This window comes from Eurosta solidaginis, chromosome 2, assembly GCF_040869045.1.
Source record: "Eurosta solidaginis isolate ZX-2024a chromosome 2, ASM4086904v1, whole genome shotgun sequence".
In the NCBI taxonomy this organism is placed as follows: domain Eukaryota; kingdom Metazoa; phylum Arthropoda; class Insecta; order Diptera; family Tephritidae; genus Eurosta; species Eurosta solidaginis.
In genome coordinates, this window is record NC_090320.1 from 45,783,475 (window position 1) to 45,809,368 (window position 25,894).

Consider the following 25,894-nt stretch of genomic DNA (forward strand, 5'->3'; position numbering starts at 1 on the left):
ACATTCAACTCCAGTAATGACATGGTACAACAAAATACAAAAATAAAAGAAACTTTCAAAATGCGCGTTGATCCGCCCTTTTTTCATTTAATTCGTCTACAATACTTTTAAAGCTATAAGTCGAACAAAAATTTACCAATCCTTGTCAAATTTGGTAGGTGCAAATTTGTTAGTTCATACAATCTATGACGATAACTGTTTTCTCTGAAAGTTTTTATACACAGTCGACCATCTGTCCTTCCGCCTGGCCGTTAACATGATAACTTGAGCAAAAATCGATATATCTTTACTAAACTTAGTTCACGTACTTACCTGAACTCACTTTATCTTGGTATAAAAAATGGTCGAAATCCAACTATGACCACGCCCACTTTTTCGATATCGAAAAATGAAAAAATGCCATAATTCTGTACCAAATATTAAAAAAGAGATGAAACATGGTAATTGTATTGGTTTATTGACGCAAAATATAACTTTAGAAAAAACTTTGTAAAATGGTTGTGACACATATTAAGTAGAAGAAAATGAAAAAGTTCTGCAGGGCGAAACTAAAAGCCCTTGGAATCATGGCAGGAATACTGTTCGTGGTATGGCATATATAAATAAATAAGCGGTACACGACAGATGATATTCTAGGTCACCCTGGTCCACATTTTGGTCGATATCTCGAAAACGCCTTCACATATACAACTAAGGGCCACTCCCTTTTAAAACCCTCATTAATACCTTTAATTTGATATCCATATCATACAAACGCATTCTAGAGTCACCCCTGGTCCACTCTTGTTGCGATATTTCGAAAAGGCGTCCACCTATAGAACTAAGGTCCACTCCCTTTTTAAATACTCTTTAATACCTTCCATTTGAAACCCATGCCATACAAACATATTCCAGGGTTACCCTAGGTTCATTTTGCTAAATGGTGATTTTCCCTTATTTTGTCCCATAGCTCTCAGCTGAGTATGTAATGTTCGGTTACACCCGAACTTAGCCTTCCTTACTTGTTTCATATAAATACAACTTTGTTGGCCAACTGGCGGGTTAACTCGTTAGTAGATACATATTTACTCAAACATATATGTGTGTATGTGTATGTAAATACAACTTGGATCGTTTTCCTCATGCTCTTGTGCATATTTACTTACAACACCATATACATATGTATGTTTGTGCAAATAAAACGAGTCCTTTGGAATCATTGCATACGTTGCAAACTGCAATTGTGCATACGAGCGTGTAAAAATATTTGCATTTGGGATTTTCTTTACTTCATTCATCTTTTCGATTTCCTAAATTAAAAAAACAAAAAAAACGTAATTGTGTTTGTAAATTATGCAAAATGTGAGTCGGTGCAGCTTTGGTCAGTTTGTAGGGGTTATAAATGCGGCTGTGTAGCAGCATGTGTTTGTGCAATTGCTGTTCTGTATGAGTGCGCACCAGATAAAGTCAAATGATTTGTTGGCTTAATTTTTGCAGTCAATCAGTAAGCAAAGTCTTATATGATAAGTTAATATGGTCTCAAATTTAAAAAATCGTCTAATTTAAAATTCTTTGAAGACGATTTCAAAAAATCAAAACATATATTTTTGCTTGGAATGCTTATCCGGAAGAAATAAACAAATTGGAAACAAATTGGTCAAATTTGAACTCAAAAGCACCGCACAGTTTTGTAGTGATTACTTCAAACATTGATTGCAGAATTTTTGCGACAAAACGAAAGAAAAACTCTTTTAAAAAAGGTGAAATAAAGCAAAGACATTAGTTTTTTAAAAAAGAGAAAATTAAAGAGTTTTGCAAATTGAAAAATGCTAATAAAGTGTTAACAGTTAATTTGATTGTCCTTTTTTATAGGCATGGAAATAAATATCTTAATCAATGACAGGTAAAGAAATTTTATCATTTTCTTCAGTTCTCTCCGTATGACCTAACTTTGATGGAGAGACCCGACCTTTTAGCGAAACTGTTTGTCATATTTTTTTACTTCTGTAACGATTTTTGTTGGTTTTCCAGCTCTCAAAACTTCAGTTTTCATTTGCGCCCAATATGAATTTTCACTTCAGACTTCAAGCAGTAGAACTGAGTACCTGGCAAACTTTCTTTAGTATCATAGAGTTTACTTGCAAAGGCAATGCTTGTTTATGTCTGTTTTTCCTTCGTTATGGGACTTTTTTCTTTAAGGACGTTTTATTCCCATATCTCTACTTGCACAACTGTTGTTTTTGCTATTTTGGCAATATGTTTCGTTGACATGGATCAGTTTTTCCTAATTACGAATAAGACATTTTTCTCCAACCAGTCGTCTGGTGATCCCTTTGAACGACATTTTCTTGGCTCATCCTTCATTAAGCCTTCCTTGAAGTGCAAAGCCGTTCTTGGGTCAGTGTTATGTTGTTGTTGTTGTTGAAGCCACTGGGATAAACATTTCTAGTTCACACTTAGGGGTATATTATGTACAGCGCAACTAGTGATTTTTTCTCGTGTGAACCATAAGATTTCTCATTCACCTCAGTAAGTGACAGTAAACCTGATTTCCTTCGTGAAATGTTTGGTATTATCTAGTGGTGAATGTGAATGTCAGTGACAGTGTCACGTCATCATACATAATCTGGCCCTTAGTTAAAGTCGCAACATATCATTTTATCGTCTTTTTAGTTCATCCTGCTTCCAAGTACTTTGTTTTACTTTTTAATTCACTCTGACTGTTTCTATTAATAGGCCATTGCCTAGAGATTAATTCGCGTATTCCCGCTTAAACAACATTAAATGTCTAGACCGGAAAATGCTTGAAGTGCTTTTGTTATGCCTCGTGCCATGTGTTTGTATATATGTATAAATGCGCAATGTGTATAAATGTATGTAATATGTATGTACATTTTTTGCAGGAATTCATAATTCTTACCCACTGCAGTCGCCTTTACTTTGACATGGCTTTGTCACTGACGCAGCATTTAAGTAAAAGCTATTTCAAATTCATCAGAAATCCTTTCGTTATAATTCTGAGAGTCTCAAGTTCATTTACACGTAATTGCCCACTTTGCCTTTTCCCGCTTACAAATTAAATGCCAAGTCGCTCTTATTCTAATACGTGAAGGGCAGACGCAATTAATGAAACAATACCTGTAGAGTTAAGTTTCTTATGAGTTGAAATTATATTCGAAATATAACCAACTTGACAAAATATGATTTAACTAATTGCATTTAACTTAAAACTTATTCTTTCAAATTTTTTCATCATTTGAAAAGCACGTTTCTCCTTTTTAAAACTGTAGATAGAGATATTTGTATGCGTCAGACAAAAGAAAAGACGCAAAAAAATGGATCCATGAATGACATCAAACAGACAAAACATGAGACAATTAAAATGATAGGTGAACTACATATTAAGTGCGTAAAAAATCAAACCAACACCTGCCATTTCTCCACCCAAGACTTACACCTACAACTCGTAATAAACTTAACAAAGATTGCAAACAGATTTACACGCATGCTGTACTTGTATACAATAGATGTTTGTGTACCTGGCATACACATATACATACATATCATGAGCAGTAATACACATACCATTACTGAAGTTGAATGTTGACATAATTTACTTATATACTGTAAAGATGTTAAATTTTTTGTTAAAATTGGACATAAAAAAATTTTTCTAAAGTGGGTGTGGTCGTTCTCCGATTTTGCTAATTTTTATTAAGCATACATATAGTAATAGTAGTAACGTTCCCGTTAAATTTCATCATGATATCTTCAACGACTGCCACATTACAGCTTGCAAAACTTTTAAATTACCTTCTTTTAAAAGTGGGCGGTGCCACGCTCATTGTCCAAAATTTTACCAACTTTCTATTCTGCGTCATAAGTTCAACTCACCTACCAAGTTTCATCGCTTTATCCGTCTTTGGTAATGAATTATCGCACTTTTTCGGTTTTTCGAAATTTTCGATATCGAAGAAGGGGGCGTGGTTATAGTCCGATTTCGTTCATTTTAAATAGCGATCTGAGATGAGTGCCCAGGAACCAACATACCAAATTGCATCAGGATACCTCAAAACTTACTCAAGTTATCGTGTTAACGGACGGACGGACGGACATGACTGAATCGAATTTTTTTTCGATACTGATGATTTTGATATATGGAAGTCTATATCTATCTTGATTCCTTTATACCTGTACAACCAACAGTTATCCAATCAAGGTTAATATACTCTGTGAGGCTCTGCTCAGCTGAGTATAAAAAGTAAACAGAGGCTTCCATTTTATCTATTTTTTTGTAAAAACAAAATAATTTTTGGGGCTTCGACAGATGTTCGCTTAATGAAGCAAAAGGCCCTGTATGAAAAGGGAAACTTAATTATTTCATTAAATAGAATTGTGATTCAATTAAGTTTCTGTGTGAAAACGGTATTACGCAGAATATAAGCGCATTCCCCCATAGCTTGAGCAAAGATATTTATACATTAATAATCGTGTTTAACAATATCTAAGAAGCTCTGTCGAATGTGTGAAAGTTTAGAGAATCATTTGCATAGGCTCTAATTAAACTTAAATTTTAATAAATATTAATTATATACACATATCATGCATTTTGATCTTGAGACCACTATTCCTATTATTATTTGCGTCTGTCACTTCAAGCCATTTTGAATTGTTCTTCATCTGGTCCTCCCAACAAAGTGGAAGCTTCACTTTAACTCTACTTCCATAGAAAGATAAGAATAGCCACTGATTCGAATCACCTTTCCGCGCGCACTACAAATATATCCATTGTGTTTTAATTGGAATTTGCATATGTGACCCGGTCTATGAAAAGGTGGTTTATAACTCAGAAAAGAAATTGAGAGAAGCAGCTGTTAAAGGGAAACAATGCATTACTTCAGTTTCTTAGTAGTTTTTCTTTTGCATTATGAACAGTCATGCCCAAAAGGCAAAGCACAAACCAGTTTCTGATCGATATTTTGGCTCCATTGCCATCGAAAAAAATCTGAGGATGCACCAGCCACGAAAGTGGCATAGAAGGAACCAAAGGCTTTATCGTCTTTCATTTGTGCTCTTCTTTCTCTACACTTTTAGTACACTTCTAACCACGTGAGGACTTTCTAGTTTTAACCACGTGAAAGAGCGTCTCAAAAACTATCGAAACCAGAAAAAAAGTGGGAAAATTTGTTTTGTGTCATAAGCCACCTTTTCATAGACCGGGTCACATATATTTCGAACAATTATTTGGCAATACGTTAAGGTCCCGCGAATGTCTCACCTTTTGGATTGTCAGCGTTTATTATTTTGTACCATATGTCAATGCCAAAATTTTACATTATTTCACAAATGCCTACTCAGTTCGCATTAATTATTCGAAAAAGTCACTCTGCACTGCATCTTAATGCTGACTTTTTGTAGTTTTTACTAATGCTGGTTCCGAGAGAAACGAGGTCCCTTACTACCGACTACCAAAACACAAATGTGCTGACTCTTTTAATTTATTTAAAAATTTTGGGAAAAATTTAAACAACGTGACATCAGGACGGAGAAGGCGACAGCTATTTCGATTATACCTTGTAAATCTCTGCAAAGCCTTTTCTCCCCGGAGTGGGATTTGAACCCGCCCTCCTACGATGGTTGAAGTGTTACAAACGCATTCACCCTCATGCCTTAGTTGTTGTAAACCTTATCCCAATTGCCTTCTTTGCATATTTTCTTTATTCACAATCCATTCTTCGCAAGGCATAATGTAGTAAAGTTATGCGTTGGTAAGGCGGTTTCAAAGAAACTTGGTGTTTGTTGCTTTTTTGTTCTATTTATACAACTACAACGAATTAACCAATGTTGTCTGTTTGTATTAGTAAGCGGGGGATTACCCTTTTTGCTGTAAATGTATGAAAACATTTATTTGAAGCAATTTTTAATTTTAAATTTGTTTAATAATTTGAGGAAAATTTAAACAACGTGACATCAGGACGGACAAGGCGACAGTTGTTTCGATTATACCTTGTAAATCTCTTCAAAGCCTCTTCCCCCGGGAGTGGGATTTGAACCCGCACTCCTACGGTGGTTGAAGTGTTAAAAACGCATTCAGCCACGTCATGCCTTAGTTGTTGTAACTCTTTGACTCTGACCTTTTGCTTGATAACAGCAGGTGCTTTAAAGCATCAAACCATATTTTCCGCTTCTTTCCCAGTCAACAGGGCAACAACCTCATTAGGCACGCAAGCTATTCTGACTGTGCTGGTTATGCCCAACGTCCTTCTTCCTGGACATTTTGTGCTATTAATTGGCATTTGAATCTAAAGAGGGGTGTGGAAGTTCATTCCAAACTGGTGTTTTCCAATATTTGGCTCATAGGGTTCGAATATATATTAATATTAATATATTAATAGTGATCCAATCATACTGATTCCAATATAGCTGGTACAGTTTGCAAGGCTTTCTTACTTGTTGACTAAGCAAAGAACTCTTCGCCTTAGACCATATCATGCATAGAAGTTGATGCTGATGATTAACAAATTTGTGACCGCCGTGTTTGAATAGTTTCGCAAGTATCACATCAGCTCCTGCGACTATTTTGTTTCTTAGCCTGGATTTTGTTCGGGCTCGTCACCTCTGACTATTTGTTCTTGTTGTTGTTTTAACCGCTCTGTGTACCTCATCGTTGTCTCCGTATAAGAGCATAGATAAGTTCTCGCTCGATAAGCTCGAAGTCGGTTCATAAGGCGTCGTTGTCATTCTGAAAGTAATTCGCTTGGGTCTTGAAATTATCTATCTATCACCCTTTTATGCCTCTAATTAGTTTTTTCTGGAAATCCGACTCGCTTTTGTCTTCAAACCCACCGAAGCGTTGTGCTGTAGTTAACATCCTTGCACTTGGATGCAGCACTGCATTCGTCATTATAACAGGTATTTTGTCGTGACTACTGGTCTCCAATATTTACCTAGGCAGCGGTACGAGGAGCTTCAAACATATGTTTTCAGCGTTGTCAGCAGCGTTGCGAAGACAGGGACAAGCTTTTGCGACTTTTCAACGTCTAGTTTTCCTTATATTTTATCTTTACTATTTGTTTAAGTTTAAAAAACTTATTTCAACAACTAAGCAAGCTTTATAAAAATCTGGCCTCGCATTCACTATGTGACGTGGGACTTAGTTTGTCTCTTGTTGTTTCTACATTTCACGCAAATAAGAAAAACCTCTTATATGCAAGCATTTGTAATTTTTGCTTTTTGCATTTCTCTTTGGATTTGCATTCAATAACTTTAACTTCTTCAGCAGACAAATGTTCGTTTTACTCAAACGGTACTTTCGTCTTTGTTTTTTTTTTTTAAGGTTTTCAGAAATTTTTATGGTCTATGTGCTTCACTTATAGTTTCTTTTCTTGAGTTTAATTCTTTTTCTTTTTTCTTTGCTTCATTGTATACCTTTCATCTCACTGCCTACTTCAATTTTTTGATGAAAGACATCAACAGCGCATCATCAACATTATCGTGCAAACTGTTGCTAATACTCACCGCAAATCTCACATTTAACACTTCAGACATTCTGGCAACACAGAACAAATGTGATACAATCACTTATGCTGCCAACGCCAACAACAACATCAAGAAGAGCATTAAGTTGCATAAAAATCAAGAAAGCAGAAAATAAGCGGCTTTGTCAGAGATATTTCTGATAGCAACTACTCTTAGAGCTAAGATCTAAGCAGTGTGGGTTGTTAACAGACACCAAAAATAATCAATATATTTATTCACACATTTACACGCACATATTTTAGGTAAGATTGCACTGACCGGCCAATAAAGACCTCACATAGACCATAGACTGATGTGTCCATAGTTTTACCAGAATTTGCTTGACGAAGAGTAGTTTCTTCCTCTTGGAAAACAGAAGTTTTCTAGGACCTAGCTTAATAGCTGTCTCGAGATCTGGCTACTCCGCCGTCCGCTGCAACATTGACCTCGCAGGACATGAACACAATTCGTAATTTGTATGCATGCGCCTCCAAAAGGCAGTGTCCAGTTAGTATGCCCATCATGTGTCTAAAGCCTTCTCTCCCATTAGAGATTTGAGAAACTTTGAAAGCCTTATATCATAGTATTTGCACATGATCTTAGAAATGCTGAAACCCCGCGCTCCTACCCATGCTTTTCCTGCTTAATGTAACAAATGCAAATGCTGTGTCTGTCTTCTTTATCTCTCCATGTTTGGACCTCTACCAGAGATTCATCGTGTGCAGCAATTCATCGACCTTCATGACCTGGAACCCAGTATAGATGTATGGTCCAACCTGAGCAAAGTCGCTGCAATGCTTGTTTGCATTCCACGGCTCTCCTTAATGAAGCACTGTGCAAAATTATTGTTTTAATCGCCGCCTGGCTTTCAATATATACATCGATACGACTGGAGCTTAAGCATGCTTCCTCCAAAATCTCTGCTATTTTTTCACGCCTACAATTTCCTCCTGAAGAGTGCTGCAGTAATCTGGCAGCCTGTAAGATTTACTTTTTTCCGGATCGACGATATAGACATGTATAGTAAGATCTCTTTCGAAGCCTTAACACGGGCCCATGTAGTCTATTCGCGCTATATTCTTAGCCATTAGTTATCCAGGCGGGATGTGCCGAATGACATGCAATGCTGCTGTCGACGTTGTTTTAAGGGCTCCAGGTCTGCTAATCATTCATAACCCCTTCTATTTTGTTAGTCGGTGTATATGTAAGAGTATGCTAGGATGCACGTGGGCCTATCGCCGATACTCCCTCATTAGGTATGTATAGCAAACATCAAGCCTATACTTTACAATGGGGTGCTTTTTTGGTGAATAAATACGCAAAAAGAACGTACAATAAGAGAGTATGGGTGATAGGCCCACGTGCATCGTAGCATCCTCTTACATATATACCATGCCGCGGAGCATTTATACGCTCTCTCTTCTTTGTTCCTAGATATTTTTTACTGCAGTTTTTTTTGTAGATTTACCCCCTCAAGCTTAGGCCTAGTCCTATTCGGGACCTTGTTATCCTGTTAAATAATACTAGATCAATTTCTCCGGATTCGCATTTAGTCCGACTTCAGATACCTAGGTACTACATCCCTAAGCGCCTGAACCAGCAGAGAGCTGATTGTTGGGAGACATCTGCCATTTGTGATGACGGAAACATCATCTGTAATCGTTTTAAATTTGTCTGCTCCGCTGTAGAATAGCTCGAGCAATTCGTTGATGACCAGCGTCCACAGCACTCAGAATAGTACCCCAACCTTAGGCGTTACTCTACTTAATGATCTTCTGTATGAACGCAAGCTAGTCCCTCAAATTTTCGGGATGTATATAGAAATTTTGTGTGCGGCTATACTTTGACGAACGGCCCGACATTTGTCGGAACCGACCGGATCGGATAACTATATCATATATCTTCCAAGTATCCAATTTTTTCGATAAAGGGTTTGTTTGTCATATCTTCCTCATTTAAGCTGCTAAGAGTCTCAAATTTCACTTGCTGCTTACGCAAACAGCTGAAAGGCTCATCCCGTCAATATTTGTTTGGTTCTTTTTTCACTGAGTATTTTTCTTGTGGATTAATTACTTGAGGAACCACAGTAATCGCACGCTTGTGTAAAAAAATTGTATACAGAATGGAATCAAATTTTGTACGGTCTCCGGTGGTAAGCCCCTTCTTTTGTCTTTCTGGGTTTCTTAATAACAATTTCTTTATAAATTTTCCTTTTTATTACATTTCTTACTCAAAAATAATGTTAGTGCAGTCTCCTTTTAATTCACACACTTGACGACAAATCTGTCAACTTACTTTCAGAGCTACTACTCATAATTTTTTTTCGTACCAAAAAACGTTCCAAAAGGCTTTTGAGAGTACCAAAAAAAATGTTTCGCGGTAATAAAACACAAATGTTTTTTTATCATTTATTATTTTCAATAAAGAAACAAAACATATACAACTTAAATTAACTGCATTAAATATATGTAGATATAATTTAAAGAAAACTGGTTTAGCATATTAAATCTTGAAATTGAAAAATTTAAATTACTATAATTTTAATACTGAGTTCAAAAATTAACATTTTCTTACATATATCAGATATTTTCATGTTTTTTTCTTGTAGCATGAACTAATTATTTTATATGTTTATAGTATCTTTCAGCAGACCATACATAATGCATTTCATTTCTAATTAACTCCTTACAAACCATAAAACTATGGATGGTCTTAACTCCTAATCTATTTCTAAGTTCTTTTTATAAGGTTAAGCGATGGAAACTTTATTTCTGCAGCTGCAGAGCTATGCGGCAAAGATAACAAATTAAAAGTAAACTTAGCCAATTCCGGGAGCATTAGCGCTCCAAATCCATTTTTAAAGCTCCCTACCTTTTACCAGAAAGAATTAATATCCAAATCGCTTTTCAAATTATGGTCACTTAACTTAAGCAAAGTCCACTGGCTAATGATTTTATCATCGTCACAACTTAAATGTTGAAATTTTAAAATGAGATCAAATATACAGCTATCACCATCAGAAAAAACTTCCGGAGGTGTTATAATTTTTAATAATTCAAGATCGTTTCGATTAAAATCAAACCGCATTTTGATTTGGTCCAATAGCTCAACATAAAATTGTAAAATGCTGTTTTTTCAGCACTGAGAAATATTTGACATTACATAAAAACAAGTAAGGAAGGTTAAGTTCGGGTGTAACCGAACATCACATACTCAGTTGAGAGCTATGGTGACAACATAAGGGAAAAAAACCATATAGGAAAATGAACCGAGGGAAACCCTGGAATGTGTTTGTATGACATGCGTATCAAATGAAAGGCATTAAAGAGTATTTTATGAGGGAGTGGGCCATAGTTCTATAGGTGGACGCCATTTAGGGATATAGCCATAAAGGTGGATCAGGGTTGACTCTAGAATGCGTTTGTACAATATGGGCATCAAACGAATGGTGTTAATGAGGGTTTTAAAAGGGAGTGGTATAGGTGGTTGTTGTATAGGTGGTCGCATTTTCGAGATATCGCCATAAAAGTGGACCAGGGGTGACCCTAGAATTTGTTTGTACAATATGGGTATCAAAAGAAAGGTGTTAATAAGTTTTTTAAAAGGGAGTTATCCTTAGTTCCATAGGTGGACGCCGTTTCGAGATATCGCCATAAAGGTGGGCCAGGGGTGACTCTAGAATTCGTTTGTGCAATATGGATATCAAACGAAAGGAGTTAATGAGTTTTTTAAAAGGGAGTGGGCCTTAATTCTATAGGTGGATGCCTTTTCGAGGTATCGCAATAAAGGTGGACCAGGAGTGACTCTAGACTCTGTTTGTGCGATATGGGTATCAAATGAAAGGTGTTAATGAGTATTTTTAAAAGGGAGTGCGTCTTCGTTCTATAGGTGTTCGCCTTTTCGAGACATCGCCATAAAGGTGGACCAGGGGTGACTTTAGTATAGGTTTGTACGATATGGGTATCAAATGAAAGGTGTTAATGAGTATTTTAAAAGGGCGTGGGGCTTAGTTCTATAGGTGGACGCCTTTTCGAGATATCGCCATAAAGGTGGACCACGGGTGACTCTAGAATGAGTTTGTACGATATGGGTATCAAATTAAAGGCATTAATGAGAGTTTTAAAAGGGAGTGGTGGTAGTTGTATATGTGAAGGCGTTTTCCAGATATCGACTAAAATGCGGACCAGGGTGACCCAGAACATTATCTGTTGGATACCGCTAATTTATTTATATATGTAATACCTGCCAAGATTTTAAGGGTTTTTTATTTCACCCTGCAGAAATTTTTCATTTTGTTCTACATAATATGGTAGGTGTCACAACCATTTTATAAAGTTTTTTCTAAAGTTATATTTCGCGTCAATAAAACAATCCAATTACCTTACCATGTTTCGTCCCTTTTTTCGTATTTGGTATAGAATTATGGCATTTTTTTCATTTTTCGTAATTTTCGATATCGAAAAAGTGGGCGTGGTCATAGTCGGATTTCGTTCATTTTTCATACCAAGATAAAGTGAGTTCAAGTAAGCACGTGAACTAAGTTCATTAAAGATATGTCGATTTTTGCTCAAGTTATCGTGTTAACGGCCATGCGGAAGGACAGACGAACGACTGTGTATAAAAACTGGGCGTGGCATCAACCGATTTCGCCCCTTTTCACAGAAAACAGTTAACATCATAAAATCTATGCCCCTACCAAATTTCAAAAGGATTGGTTAATTTTTGTTCGACTTATGGCGTTAAAAGTATCCTAGACAAATTAAATGGAAAAGGGCGGAGCCACGCCCATTTTGAAATTTTCTTTTATTTTTGTATTTTGTTGCACCATATCATTACTGGAGTTGAATGTTGACATAATTTACTTATATACTGTAAAGCTATTAAATTTTTTGTTAAAATTTTACTTTAAAAATATTTTTCTTTTAAAAGTGGGCGTGGTCCTTCTCCGATTTTGCTAATTTTTATTAAGCGTACATATAGCAATATGAGTAACGTTCCTGCCAAATTTCATCATGATATCTTCAACGACTGCCAAATTACAGCTTGCAAAAATTTTAAATTATCTTCTTTTAAAAGTGGGCGGTGCCACGCCCATTGGCCAAAATTTTACTAATTTTCTATTCTGCGTCATAAACTCAACCCAGCTACCAAGTTTCGTCGCTTTAGCTGTCTTTTGTAATGAATTATCGCACTTTTTCGGTTTTTCGAAATTTTCGATGTCGAAAAAGTGGGCGTGGTTATAGTCCGATATCGTTCGTTTTACACAGCGATCTGAGATAAGTGCTCAGGAACCTACATACCAAATTTCATCAAGATACCTCAAAATTTACTCAAGTTATCGTGTTAACGGACGGACGGACGGACGGACATGGCTCGATCAAATTTTTTTTCGGTCCTGATTATTTGATATATGGAAGTCTATATCTATCTCGATTCCTTTATATATGTACAACCAACCGTTATCCAATCAAACTTAATATACTCTGTGAGCTCTGCTCAACTGAGTATAAATATCAGATACAAAAATGCACAAAAATATATGTACTTCTCAGGCAAACTTTCTTCATCTTGCATCTTGAAATGAGCTATTGCAACTTTCTTTCTGTCTTTTAATCACGAACCTGCCACAAATTTAAGCAACTTATTGCACTTTAATTTAGTTAAGCATTCCTACTTATCCATCACTATATTTCTATCAAATGCTTGCTGATTTCTACAAATGATTATTTATTGAGTAGTGAAAAACAATTGTAGAGATGCGCAGTTCGCACTGAGAGTTGATGTTTTCGAACATCGATGGCTTTGCGATAACTTTGACAGTGTTGTCGATTTAAATGTGTTAACGTTCCGGTTTACACCTAGGTACTTCCAATTGACTAAAATATGAAAAAATAGATTAAAATAAGTAAATAATCGTTTTCTAGGAAAACGTACCAAAATCAAAAACAACGTACCAACGTACCAAATCGTTTTTAAAGTACCAGTTTTGGTACGAAATTACCAATTCCGGCAGCCCTGCTGACTTTCCTTATACTTACCAACACACACTCAAAAATTTTTATTCACTCATACACTCAAGTTACACAAAAAATTTATTTTAATTACGTTAACCGACACATTTTTATGCGAAAATTTGTTACGGCTTTTACTTAATTCTTGAAAGACTACTACTAATAATAATAATAATAATAATAATAATAAACCCAACAGATAAATACCCTCCAAAGCGCGCCCAACCGACACGAGGGGCGCATTCGCATGACGCACGGATTTTGTTTTTGCCGAGTTGTTGATAGGCGGAGGTTTGTTAAGCGTTGAGATCTAAAACTGCTCAGCTACAGAATAAGTATCATCAGCTTAGTATTATACATAACAGTTGGAAGTAATACATGTACTACATTGTTAAATAAGTGAACATTTTATATAATTTTTTTTTTTTATTTTTATACTCAGTTGAGCAGAGCTCACAGAGTATATTAAGTTTGATTGGATAACGGTTGGTTGTACATATATAAAGGAATCGAGATAGATATAGACTTCCATATATCAAAATAATCAGGATCGAAAAAAAATTCGATTAAGCCATGTCCGTCCGTCCGTCCGTCCGCCCGTCCGTTAACACGATAACTTGAGTAAATTTTGAGGTATCTTGATGAAATTTGGTATGTAGGTTCCTGAGCACTCATCTCAGATCGCTATTTAAAATGAACGATGTCGGACTATAACCACACCCACTTTTTCGATATCGAAAATTTCGAAAAACCGAAAAAGTGCGAAAATTCATTGCCAAAGACAGATAAAGCGACGAAACTTGGTAGATGAGTTGAACTTATGACGCAGAATAGAAAAATTAGTAAAATTTTGGACAATGGGCGTGGCACCGTCCACTTTTAAAAGAAGGTAATTTAAAAATTTTGCAAGCTGTAATTTGGCAGTCGTTGAAGATATCATGATGAAATTTTTCAGGGACGTTACTCCTGTTAATATATATATGCCCAATAAAAATTAGCAAAATCGGAGAAGGACCAAGCCCACTTTAAAAAAAAAAATTTTTAAGTAAAATTTTAACAAAAAAATTAATATCTTTACAGTATATAAGTAAATTATGTCAACATTCAACTCCAGTAATGATATGGTGCAACAAAATACAAAAATAAAAGAAAATTTCAAAATGGGCGTGGCTCCGCCCTTTTTCATTTAATTTATCTAGGATACTTTTAACGCCATAAGTCGAACAAAAATTAACCAATCCTTTTGAAATTTGGTAGGGGCATAGATTTTATGATGCTAACTGTTCTCTGTGAAAACGGGCGAAATCGGTTGATGCCACGCCCAGTTTTTATACACAGTCGTTCGTCTGTCCTTCCGCATGGCCGTTAACACGATAACTTGAGCAAAAATCGACATATCTTTAATGAACTTAGTTCACGTACTTACTTGAACTCACTTTATCTTGGTATGAAAAATGAACGAAATCCAACAATGACCACGCCCACTTTTTCGATATCGAAAATTACGAAAAATGAAAAAAATGCCATAATTCTATACAAAATACGAAAAAAGGGATGAAACATGGTGAGGTAATTGGATTGGTTTATTGACGCGAAATATAACTTTAGAAAAAACTTTATAAAATGGTTGAGACAACTACCATATTAAGTAGAAGAAAATGAAAAAGTTCTGCAGGGCGAAATAAAAAACCCTTAAAATCTTGGAATGTATTACATATATAAATAAATTAACGGTATCCAACATATGATGTTCTGGGTCACCCTGGTACACATTTTGGTCGATATCTGGAAAACGCCTTCACATATACAACTACCACCACTCCCTTTTAAAACTGTCATTAATATCTTTATTTTGACACCAGTATCGTACAAACATATTCTAGAGTCACCTATTGTCCACTTTTATGGCGATATCTCGAGAAGGCGTCCACCTATAGAACTAAGCATTACTCCTTTTTAAAATACTCATTAACACCTTTCTTTTGATACCCATATTGTACAAACAAATTCTAGGGTCACCCCTGGTCCACCTTTATGGCGATATCTCGAAACGGCGTCCACCTATGGAACTAAGCATTACTCCCTTTTAAAATACTCATTAACACCTTTCTTTTGATACCCATATTGTACAAACAAATTCTAGGGTCACCCCTGGTCCACCTTTATGGCGATATCTCGAAACGGCGTCCACCTGTGGAACTAAGCATCACTCCCTTTAAAATACTCATTAACACCTTTCTTTTGATACCCATATTGTACAAACAAATTCTAGGTTCAACCCTGATCCACGTTATGGCGATATCCCTAAATGGCGTCCACCTATAGAACTATGGCCCACTCCCTCATAAAATACTCTTTAGTGCCTTTCATTTGGTAGACATGTCATACAAAAACATTACAGGGTTTCCCTCGGTTCATTTTCCTACATGGTTATTTTCCCTTATGTTGTCAACATAGCTCTCAACTGAGTATGTAATGTTCGGTTACACACGAACTTAACCTTCTTTACTTGTTTTGTTACAAGTTAAGATAGGATAGGACAGTTTTCTTTATAGTAAAAAGTGAATTTGTTATATCAAACGAGTTCGAATGAGAGTTAAATCATAACACAAATACCGAAAAGGTTCACTTAATTCGAAATTAGTTCTACAGTGCCTCAAAGGAAGAGGTTTGTAATGTCGTGACACTCGTGATGCTCGTGATGCGACATTGAAGTTTACTTCGTTCAAACGAAACGGCTAGAAATCAGTCCATTCAGTAGTTTCACCATGAATAATACGCCTAGCATTTCTCTACGACTTGCGATAGTTGGAAGATTGATAAGCTTTAACCGACTAGTGTAAGGTGGAAGATTATACCCAGAGTCCCAATGAAAATTCCTTAAAGAAAAAGTAAAAATTGCTTCTGTATTGACTCTAGTCTATCTGCATGAACTTGATATCGCGGATTCCAGACTATTGATCCGTATTCTAGTATCGGTCAAACTAATGTGGTAAAAAGGGCTTTAGTTACATAAGGGTCACTAAATTTAGACCAACGTTTCACGAATGATAGAACACTTCTAGCTTTATTTACAGTAGTCATAATATGAATGTTGAAACTAAGTTTAGCATCCATCGTAGCTCCCAAGTCAACAAAATAATTTACTGATGCAAGACAAAAATTATTAATTACGTAAGAGGCTGCTGGCAAAGCTTTTCGAGAGAGGCACATGAATTTACATTTATTGAGGTTCAGCGGCATTGAGTTTGCGTTGCACCAAGCAACTAAGCAGTTTAAATCGGCTTGAAGCAAGGGACATTCATCAATAGACGCATAGGACCTAAAAAGTTCTACATCATCAGCATACATTAAAATTTTAGAATATTTTATTGTGGTACAGATATCATTAATAAATAGCAAGAACAGAATTGGACCGAGATGACTGCACTGTGGGACGCCAGAGGGAACATTAATAACATTTGAAAGAGTATTTTTAAAAATTACTTTTTGCGTTCTACAGCAGAGATACGAAGAGATCCACTGGGTGAGACCAGGCTGGAAGCCAAGTCGATCAAGTTTGTGGATAAGCAAGGAGTGGGAAACTTTATCAAATACTTTACTCAAATCAGTGTATATAACATCGGTGTGAAGATTTTCTCTAAATCCATTAGAAACATGAATTGTGAATTCAAGTAGGTTGGCAATGGTAGATTTGCCTTTGTAAAACCCGTGCTGTGAATCTGTAATCTACGTAGAAATGGAAAATGTTAGCTGATTAATAACAATGGCTTCAAATACCTTTGGTATGGCAGACAATTTTGCAATTCCTCGATAATTTTTTACATATGACCTACTGCTGTTTTTATGAAACGGTATAAGAAAAGATTCCTTCCAAGCAGCAAGAAAAACCCCATGTTTTAGGGACATATTGAATAAGTCAGTTAGGGGCTGATAAATATGTTCGGCGCATTTTTTAAGAAAATATTTGGGAATACGGTCAGGACCGTATTTGTAAGATTCCTTCAAAGACGTTAAATGTAAAAAAAACCTCCTCAGGAGATATTGCTGGAATATTAATTGCGTTAACTGATTTAAGTTGATACAGGTATTCATTAGACAAGGAAATTAATTCAGGGGAATAGTTGGAATTGAAAAATTGTGCAAAGAAGTTGGCAATATCTTGATCGTCGCTAGAGAAATCGTCACGGTATTTCATACCAGAAGGAAACCCTTTAACCCTACGTTTAGAGTTTACGAAGTCATAGAAAGCTTTCGGTTTGGAAATTATTTTCTTTTTCATCGTACAGCGATAGGTATTTTAACAATTTTTGTTTAATTCAAAATATTTATGACGAAATATAGAGTACTTCAAGTAGTCAGAGTGTGAACCCGTCTTCTTGTATAGCTTGAGGAAACGCGATTTTTTATTTTTTAAAGATTTCAGCTCTTTGGTAAACCATATTTGGACTAGTTCAGTGAAACACCTTACGCTTAGGTACGTGTCTTTATATATATGTATATATAAGTTTATATATATACTAGCAGACCCGGTAGACGTTGTTCTGCCTTACTTTGGTCTATATGCATACGTTTTAAGACCTTTTTAACCTCTTACTCGACCTCCCCCTGTTTCTAGTTGTTTTATTCACTCCTCCCTCTGCCCTTCTCTTGTATGCGCCTCTTTCTCCCTCTCCATATTTTCCCTCACATCTTTTCCGCTTTTCGCTTCTCTTTAGAACTTATTCTTCTCTATCCCTTAATCCGAGTCCCATACATACCTATGAATCTTCTTCCCTGTCTCTTTTCACTATTCGACATAATTCAACATAATTCAACATATTTGTATGCGACTCATAATGTGTTGTGTGTCCCACTCAAAGCAAGTTTGCTCGTACAGTTCAGAGCGAACAAACAGACGCACTGCATTGCTTGGAAAAAATTGTATCTAGTTAATACGAGAGATTTCAAAGCATATCTTCATTCAAAGTTTCTTTAGCTTTCTATATGAAACAATGTGCATAACTGTAGTGTGACAACAATTTTATGAGAAAGTGTTTTCTAAATACCCATATTTACTGGCAAAAACAATTTTAAACTTTAGCAAAATTATATTCCCCTTTTGCAACCAACATCAAAGTTCATTCACACCTACATATGTATGTACATATATCCCTGCATAAAATCGTGCGATTAATCCCTAAATAGATTGTTCGTTTATTGATCTCTTTTGTCTACATTTGGGCATAATTGGTCCCCTTTAATCCCTTTCCGGTACAGTTGGGATGTTGGGATTAGTCAATTTGAAATCTATGTATGTATGCCATTCTAAGAAATATTAAAATACCGGCAAGGACTTAACGACTACGCCGGAGTTAGAGCTAAATTTTCGAAGAATATTTGTTATTATTATTACAAAGCGAGCGAACAACTTGCATTAAATATATATGATGGCTTGGCAAACCTGCGATTGTGTTTCTGCCACGAAAAATGCGACTGGGCCCTATTTGAAGCCTTATTGAACCGAAAAGGCACTAGTCTTCATATGTTCCCATATCGGTACAAAGGGGATTGATCCTATCGATCCCTTTCGGGTATAAATGGGTACAAGCCTCTTCATAGGACATGTTCAAACTAAAGTGAACAGTTCAACTCATATAAAGAGATCAAAACTGGCATTGGTTGCGACTAATCCGGGATTCATTCTAGACTAATAGCATTTTTTGCAGGGATATTCAAGCTGTCGCATGCTCTTAAGTAGATAAAACCCAAGGTCTTTTGCCTTTACTTAACTCGTGTGCTTCTTTGTGCAGTTAATTACTTTGAGTTTTGTATCTACAATAAACGCTAATATGAGCATAAATAAATTCTGTGAGCGTATACGTTTTAATTAGATAGTTAAGTAGTTGGTAAAAGTTTTATATACATTAGACCTAGTTGGTCCCCATACAAAAAGAAAGTTGTGAAAGTCCGCCGCAAAATTTGAAGCTCATGTTGAGAGGGTTTCGGAAAAACTTTTTTTTATTTGTTTTTTATCCATCGAGGCACAGCCGATATTGTTTTTTTTTTTGTTATTCTAACTTGGTTATTTGACAACCGATTTTTATTTTTTATAAGTCATTATTTTGGTCCTGGAACTCTGCATATTTGCTTTTAAGTGGTTTTCACATGATTAGGTTACGTAATTGGGTTTTAACCACCCTAAAGTATTCGTATTGTTTTACCAGACGAAAGTATTTCCAAATTCATGACATTGTTGCTCTTGAGCCATTTCCCTAATTACCCTAGCAAACGGTATCACACATTAATTTGGTCCGGACTCGAAACTTTAAAAGAGTGTAGTCCCCACGAAGACTCAATATAGTTAAATCTGAACTTTAAACACTGTGCGACATTCATTAACCATATTCAATGTGCCCCAAAATGTGCAGTAATTTTTGCATATGTTTTTTTGATTTAAAACTTAACTTCTTTCGTTTTTCGTTATTTTGGCTTATATTAAGATACATTTTAAGAGATCTGTTTTTGTAAACTTTAAATTGAAGCTATTTCTCGAGATCAGGGCTGTTCAACAATGTTTATAATGAAGTGCAAACCACAATATATATACAAAATTATATGAACACGGAAACCTTTTTAAATTGAAAAAAAAAAAAATTATAATTTTTTTAAAGAATTTTGATGGTCCCCTTAATGAATAAATTTTGAATTAAGATTTTTCTCAGTACTACAATATTTCTGAAAAATATTTGGTGTCAATTTGTTAGTGTAAATTTGATTATTATATCGAAGTGGCTTGGCTTTATATGGAAGTGCTTTTTCTTTGCACTTTCATATGAATCGAATTTACATATGAAGGTATATGCAATGATTTTTTTTTTTTTTTTATTCAAAATATGAATTTGTATATGTTCCTCAGGGCAAAACAAAAACAAAAGTGCTATAAGTGTATATGGGTTGAGCGGCAGCGTCCCTTCAAAATAGGAATCGGCTATTGTAAATGACAAATCGCCACATTAAAATAGGAATAGCTACTTATAAGTAAGACAGCGTCAGTTGAATATAAGAGTTGTCGTTTGTAAATAAGATAAGTCAATTGTTAATGCGAAAATGCTACTTCGAAATGAGGAGAGCCATTTGTAAATGAGATAGCGTCAAATTAAAATGCGAAATCATCTTTTGAGAGAAGACATTTGGAAATGAGAAACCGTCAGATATAAGCGCAACAGTATCATATGAAAACGATAATAGTCAATTGGGAATGCGAAAGTGTGACAGTAATATGAGGAAAGTCAATTGTTGGTAAGAAAGCATCAAATGTAAATATGGAAATATAGTATGGAAATTAGAATAAGCAGGTGTAGATGAGAAAGCAAGAAGTGAATATGCGAAAGCATAATTTGCAATTGCAAGAGGCTTCTATATTAATTTAGGTGGCGCGATTTCAGCAACTGAATTGGTGTAGATCGACCTAGAGAGAGAGGTACGTTTAGGGAAATTAGGTAAGGTCAGTTTTTCAAAGATGTGAAGAACAGGTGGACTATTTAACTGATTTAGCTTTGATATGCGACAATTGGCATGCCACTAGAAAATGGAGTTATCAATAGCTGATGCTTAGCATCGTTATCGCCAGCGCTAATTCCCATAGAAGACCTCTCACAGTTTTATTCGATGCTTTCTCATTTACAAGTGACTTCAAGTTTCCATATAAAGCTTTCACATTTATAACTTACTAGATATTCTCAACTAAAATTGACGCCATCAAATTGTCAAATGACGCTTTCTCATTTGCAACTGACTATTCTCAAATCGATATGACGCTTTCGCACTTAGAAATTACTGATCTCATTTCCATGAATTGCTTTCTAATTTATGGTGCGATTCGCTTGAAATAGATATATGGATACTTCCCTGAGTATCTCATAATTTGAGAAACTTTTCTTTACGTGAAGTGGACCAGGTACCGATCTATTCTAAAAAATAATATATATATTTCGATTCGCTAGGAATTCGGTACAGGGGTGCCTCTTTGGACCAGGGTCTGATATTTTGTAATAAATAGTATTTATTATGCGAACCCGTAGAGTGTTCCGGAGAAGTTTCTTTCTGGGAAGTGGACCAGGGACTGATTTTTTCGACTAATTTCTATTCACTGTTCGATACTTCCTTTTTCCGGAAAGTAAAGCAAGGACCCGTATTTTTTTATGATGCCAAAGAAGTATAAAATCTCACGCGCGTACATAAGTCCTCGCAACCTTTCTTTATAGAGTAATGAAATAAGCTTTTTTAGTTTTTTTTTTTTATTAATTTACCAGCAGACCCGGCAGAAGTTGTTCTGCCCTAAATTTGGTCTATCTGCATACATCTTAATAAGCGTTTCCGTCTAACTCTGCCTCCCCCTCTTATATTTTTCTTAATCCCTTTATTCACTGCTCCCTCCGTCCTTTTCTATTCATCTATCTCTATTTCGTCTCACTCTATCTCTTTTTCAGTCTCCTTCTCCTACCCTCTTTTCCCTTCTCTCAAGTTCTTCTCATTCTTCTTCATTCCTTTATTGCCAATCTCAGAGGGTGGTATGTATTTTGTTCCAGTCATATTCCGAGTCCCAGTCCCACTCCGAGTCTCAGCCGCAGTCCTAGTCCTAATCCCAGTCCCAGTCCGCCTCTGGTCTAGTTCCCGGAAAAAAGATCGTAAATACTAATACAGGCAAATTAATACACCAAATTTCAGTCAAATCGAATAAGACGTACATTTGTATATAGGTATGTGGGTATTATTAATTCATGTCTTTATTCGGCTTCGCATGCTTATTTATCAGTTTTGCCAGGTTGATGCGAATAAATCGAATATGTCAATTGAAATTACTTTAAAGCTCTAAGCAACAGCTCTCATTTGATATCCATATTACACACACATTGTACGGGTATCCGGGTCCACGTTTTGCCATATATCTCAAGACCCTAGTCACCCAGAAATATAAAAATTACTCTGAACTAAAGCACACATCAACAGCTTCAATTTGATACTCATAATGTAAGAATACATCTTAGTATTACCCTGATCCACGTTTTGTTCTATATCTCGAGACCCTAGTCACCAATAGGTATGAAAACTACCCTCTACTAAGGCATTCATCAACAACTTCAATTTGGTACCCATAATGTAAAAACACATCCTAGTGTTACCCTGATTCACGTTTTGGCCTATATCTCGAGACTACAGTCACCATTAGGTATGAAAACTACCCTGTACTATAGCACTCATCAACAGCTTTCATTTGATATCCATATTGTACAAAAACATTCTAGGAGTACCCGGGTCCACGTTTTGGCCTATATCTCGAGACCCTAGTCACCAATAAGTATGAAAACTACCCTGTACTACAGCACTCATCAACAGGTTTCATTTGATATCCATATTGTATAAACACATTCTAGGGTGCCCGGGTCCACGTTTTGGCCTATATCTCGAGACCCTAGTCACCCAGGTGTACGAAAAAGACCCAGTATCAAAGTACTCATAAACAACTTCCATTCGATACCCATATTGTACAAACACATCCCAGGATTACCCAGGTCCACGTTTTGATCTCAAGATCCTAGCCAGAATGGGATAAAAAGTGTCCTATGTCCATTCTCGGGTTCTAAGCTACCTCTCCACCAATTTTCAGCCAAATCGGTTCATCCGTTCTTGAGTTATGCGTAGTGTAACTAACACCACTTTCTTAAATATATATAGATTTCGAGTTCAATAAAATGAATTGTTTCCGTTTTTTTTTTTTTCGAATTAAAATTTTTTTATTTTGAATCATCAATCAGGGCTTTAACGTAGAAAACTTGACTAATTATTTCATTAAGCATTTGTGTGAAATCGGCAATAGTTTTCTAGTGCAACACTTTTATGAAAAGTCTTATCAAACAATCATATTTTTAAAGCATTTCGAAAACATCTCCTCTTAGAAACCGAAACTAAACCAAAATATTTTGATTTTCTTTGCAGGTCACAGATTGGGGAATCGAGCAGTGTCGCTCGCTACACGTGCACATCAAAACGCCACCACGCTTACGCGTAGATCCCGCCAGTGTCACATTACAACGTGGCGATTCACTGCGTGTACGCTGTCTGTCACCAGGCAATGATGATATCAAACGTTATGCACAACTAGGCTACAGTTGGACACGTAACGGTGTACTATTTCAATCGAATCCAGCAACAGTGATGTGGGAAGATCTTTATCCCGATGGAAGCATACTTAAAATTAACAACATACAGGTACAGTGAAATTTTAAGCCTTGCACTTACAACAATAAAAAAATGTTTTAAATTTCTTATTTGATTTGGCAAATTGCCACTTCCTTTAGGTCGATTTAATGTTTGTCCGCTTTTCATACAAATCTTGCAATCGATTTTTAAGTATCTTCTCATTGAGCTAAAGACGTCAAACTTTACACATAGGTTAGGACACCGTGAAAATGCAACAAAAGGGGGAAAAACCGTTAGGTGGCGCACGGATCGAAATAATTAGATAACAATTTGAAAATTTTCAAAACAGCTTTTAAGTAACTTCTCGATGAGCTAGAGACTTGAAATTTCAAACTTAATTCAGAAGTCGATGACAGCCGATGACACGATACAAAAAGATTCGCTAGGTAGCGCATGGACTGAGATATTTTGAAAAATCAAACGTAACGGAGGAAATTTTGGGATTGATTTTTATTTAAGTTCTCATTGAGCTACAAACGTAAAACTTAACAGATAGTTAAGACGCCGAGAAAGTTTAAGAAAACGAAAAAAAAATTTCCGTTATATGGCGCACGGATCGAAATATTTATATAAGAGTTTGGAAATTTGGTGTTTTGAGATTGATTTTAAAGTAACTATTCTTTGAGCTACACACATGAAACCTCGACAGGTTAAGACACCGTGACGGATCGAAAGAATTAGATAATAATTTGGAAATTTGAAACCGGGTAGTTAAGTAACTTCTCGATGAGCTTGAGGCTAAAAATTTAGATCCTAATTCAGAGGTCGATGACAGCCAATGACGTGCGCGAACTGAGATATTTAGAAAAATCAAACGAAACGGAGGGAATTTTGGGATTGATTTTTATTTTTATGTAGGTTCTCATTGATTAACAGATGGTTAAGACACCGAGAAAATTTAAGAAAAGGAGAAAAAATTCCGTTAGGTGGCGCACGAATTGAAAGAAATTTTTAGATAAGAATTTAGAAATTTTGTCTTTTGAGATCGATTTTAAAGTAACTTATCATTGAGCTACAAACATGAAAGTTCAGAGACAGGTTAAGACACCGTGAAAAAGAAACAAAAGGAGAACAAAATTCCGTTAGGTGGCGCACGGATCGAAAAAATTTGATAATAATTTGGAAATTTGAAACCGGGTTTTAAGTAAATTCTCGGTGAGCTAGAGGCTAAAAATTTAGAGCTTAATTCAAAGGTCGATGACAGCCGATAACACAATACAAAAACTTTCGCTAGGGGGCGCACGGACTGAGATATTTAGAAAAATCAAACGGAACGGAGGGAATTTTGGGATTGATTTTTATGTAGGTTCTCATTGAGCTACAAGTGTAAAACTTAACAGATAGGTTAAGACACCGAGAAAATTTAAGAAAAGGAGAAAAAATTCCGTTAGGTGGCGCACGGATCGAAATTTGTAGATAAGAATTTGGAAATTTAGTGTTTTAAGATCGATTTTAAAGTAACTTCTCATTGAGCTACAAACATGAAAGTTCGGAGACAGATTAAGACACCGTAGCAAAGCAACAAAAGGAGAAAAAAATTCTGTTAGATGGCGCACGGATCGAAAAAATTAGATAATAATTTAGAAATTTGAAACCGGGTTTGAAATAACTTCCCGATGAGCTAGAGGCTAAAAATTTAGAGCTTAATTCAGAGGTCGATGACAGCCGATGACACAATACAAAAACTTTCGCTAGGGGGCGCACGGACTGAGATATTTAGAAAAATCAAACGGAACGGAGGAAATTTTGAGATTGATTTTTATGTAAGTTCTCATTCAGCTACAAGCGTAAAACTTAACAGATAGGTTAAGACACCGAGAAAATGTATGAAAGGGAGAAAAAAAATCCGTTAGATGGTGCAGAGATAGAAATGTTTAGATAAGAATTTGGAAATTTGGTGTTTTGGGATCGATTTTAAAGTAACTTCTCGTTGAGCTACAAACCTCGGGGTCAGATTAGGACACCGTGACAAAGGAATAAAACGAGAAAATAAAAATTAAATAAACAAATTTTAAGCACTTCCTTTATATAAATGGACAAAAATCAGCTAAAAATGTCTCCTTATATAAAGACATACTTTTGCTAAACTTTGATTTTTAAATTTTGACATAGAAATTGCAAAAATATTTATGAGAAGTCAAAAT

At 35.8% G+C, this 25,894-nt stretch overlaps 1 protein-coding gene across 1 annotated transcript in view; it reads left to right on the top strand.

Moving 5' to 3' along the window:
• Window positions 1–25,894, top strand: part of LOC137241500 (serine-rich adhesin for platelets) — a 759,406-nt gene that overhangs the window by 557,762 nt on the left and 175,750 nt on the right. The window contains exon 9 of the mRNA XM_067769103.1: window positions 23,487–23,759. Within this exon, the coding sequence (XP_067625204.1) occupies window positions 23,487–23,759 (273 nt within the window). The remainder of the gene's footprint in view (window positions 1–23,486; window positions 23,760–25,894) is intronic.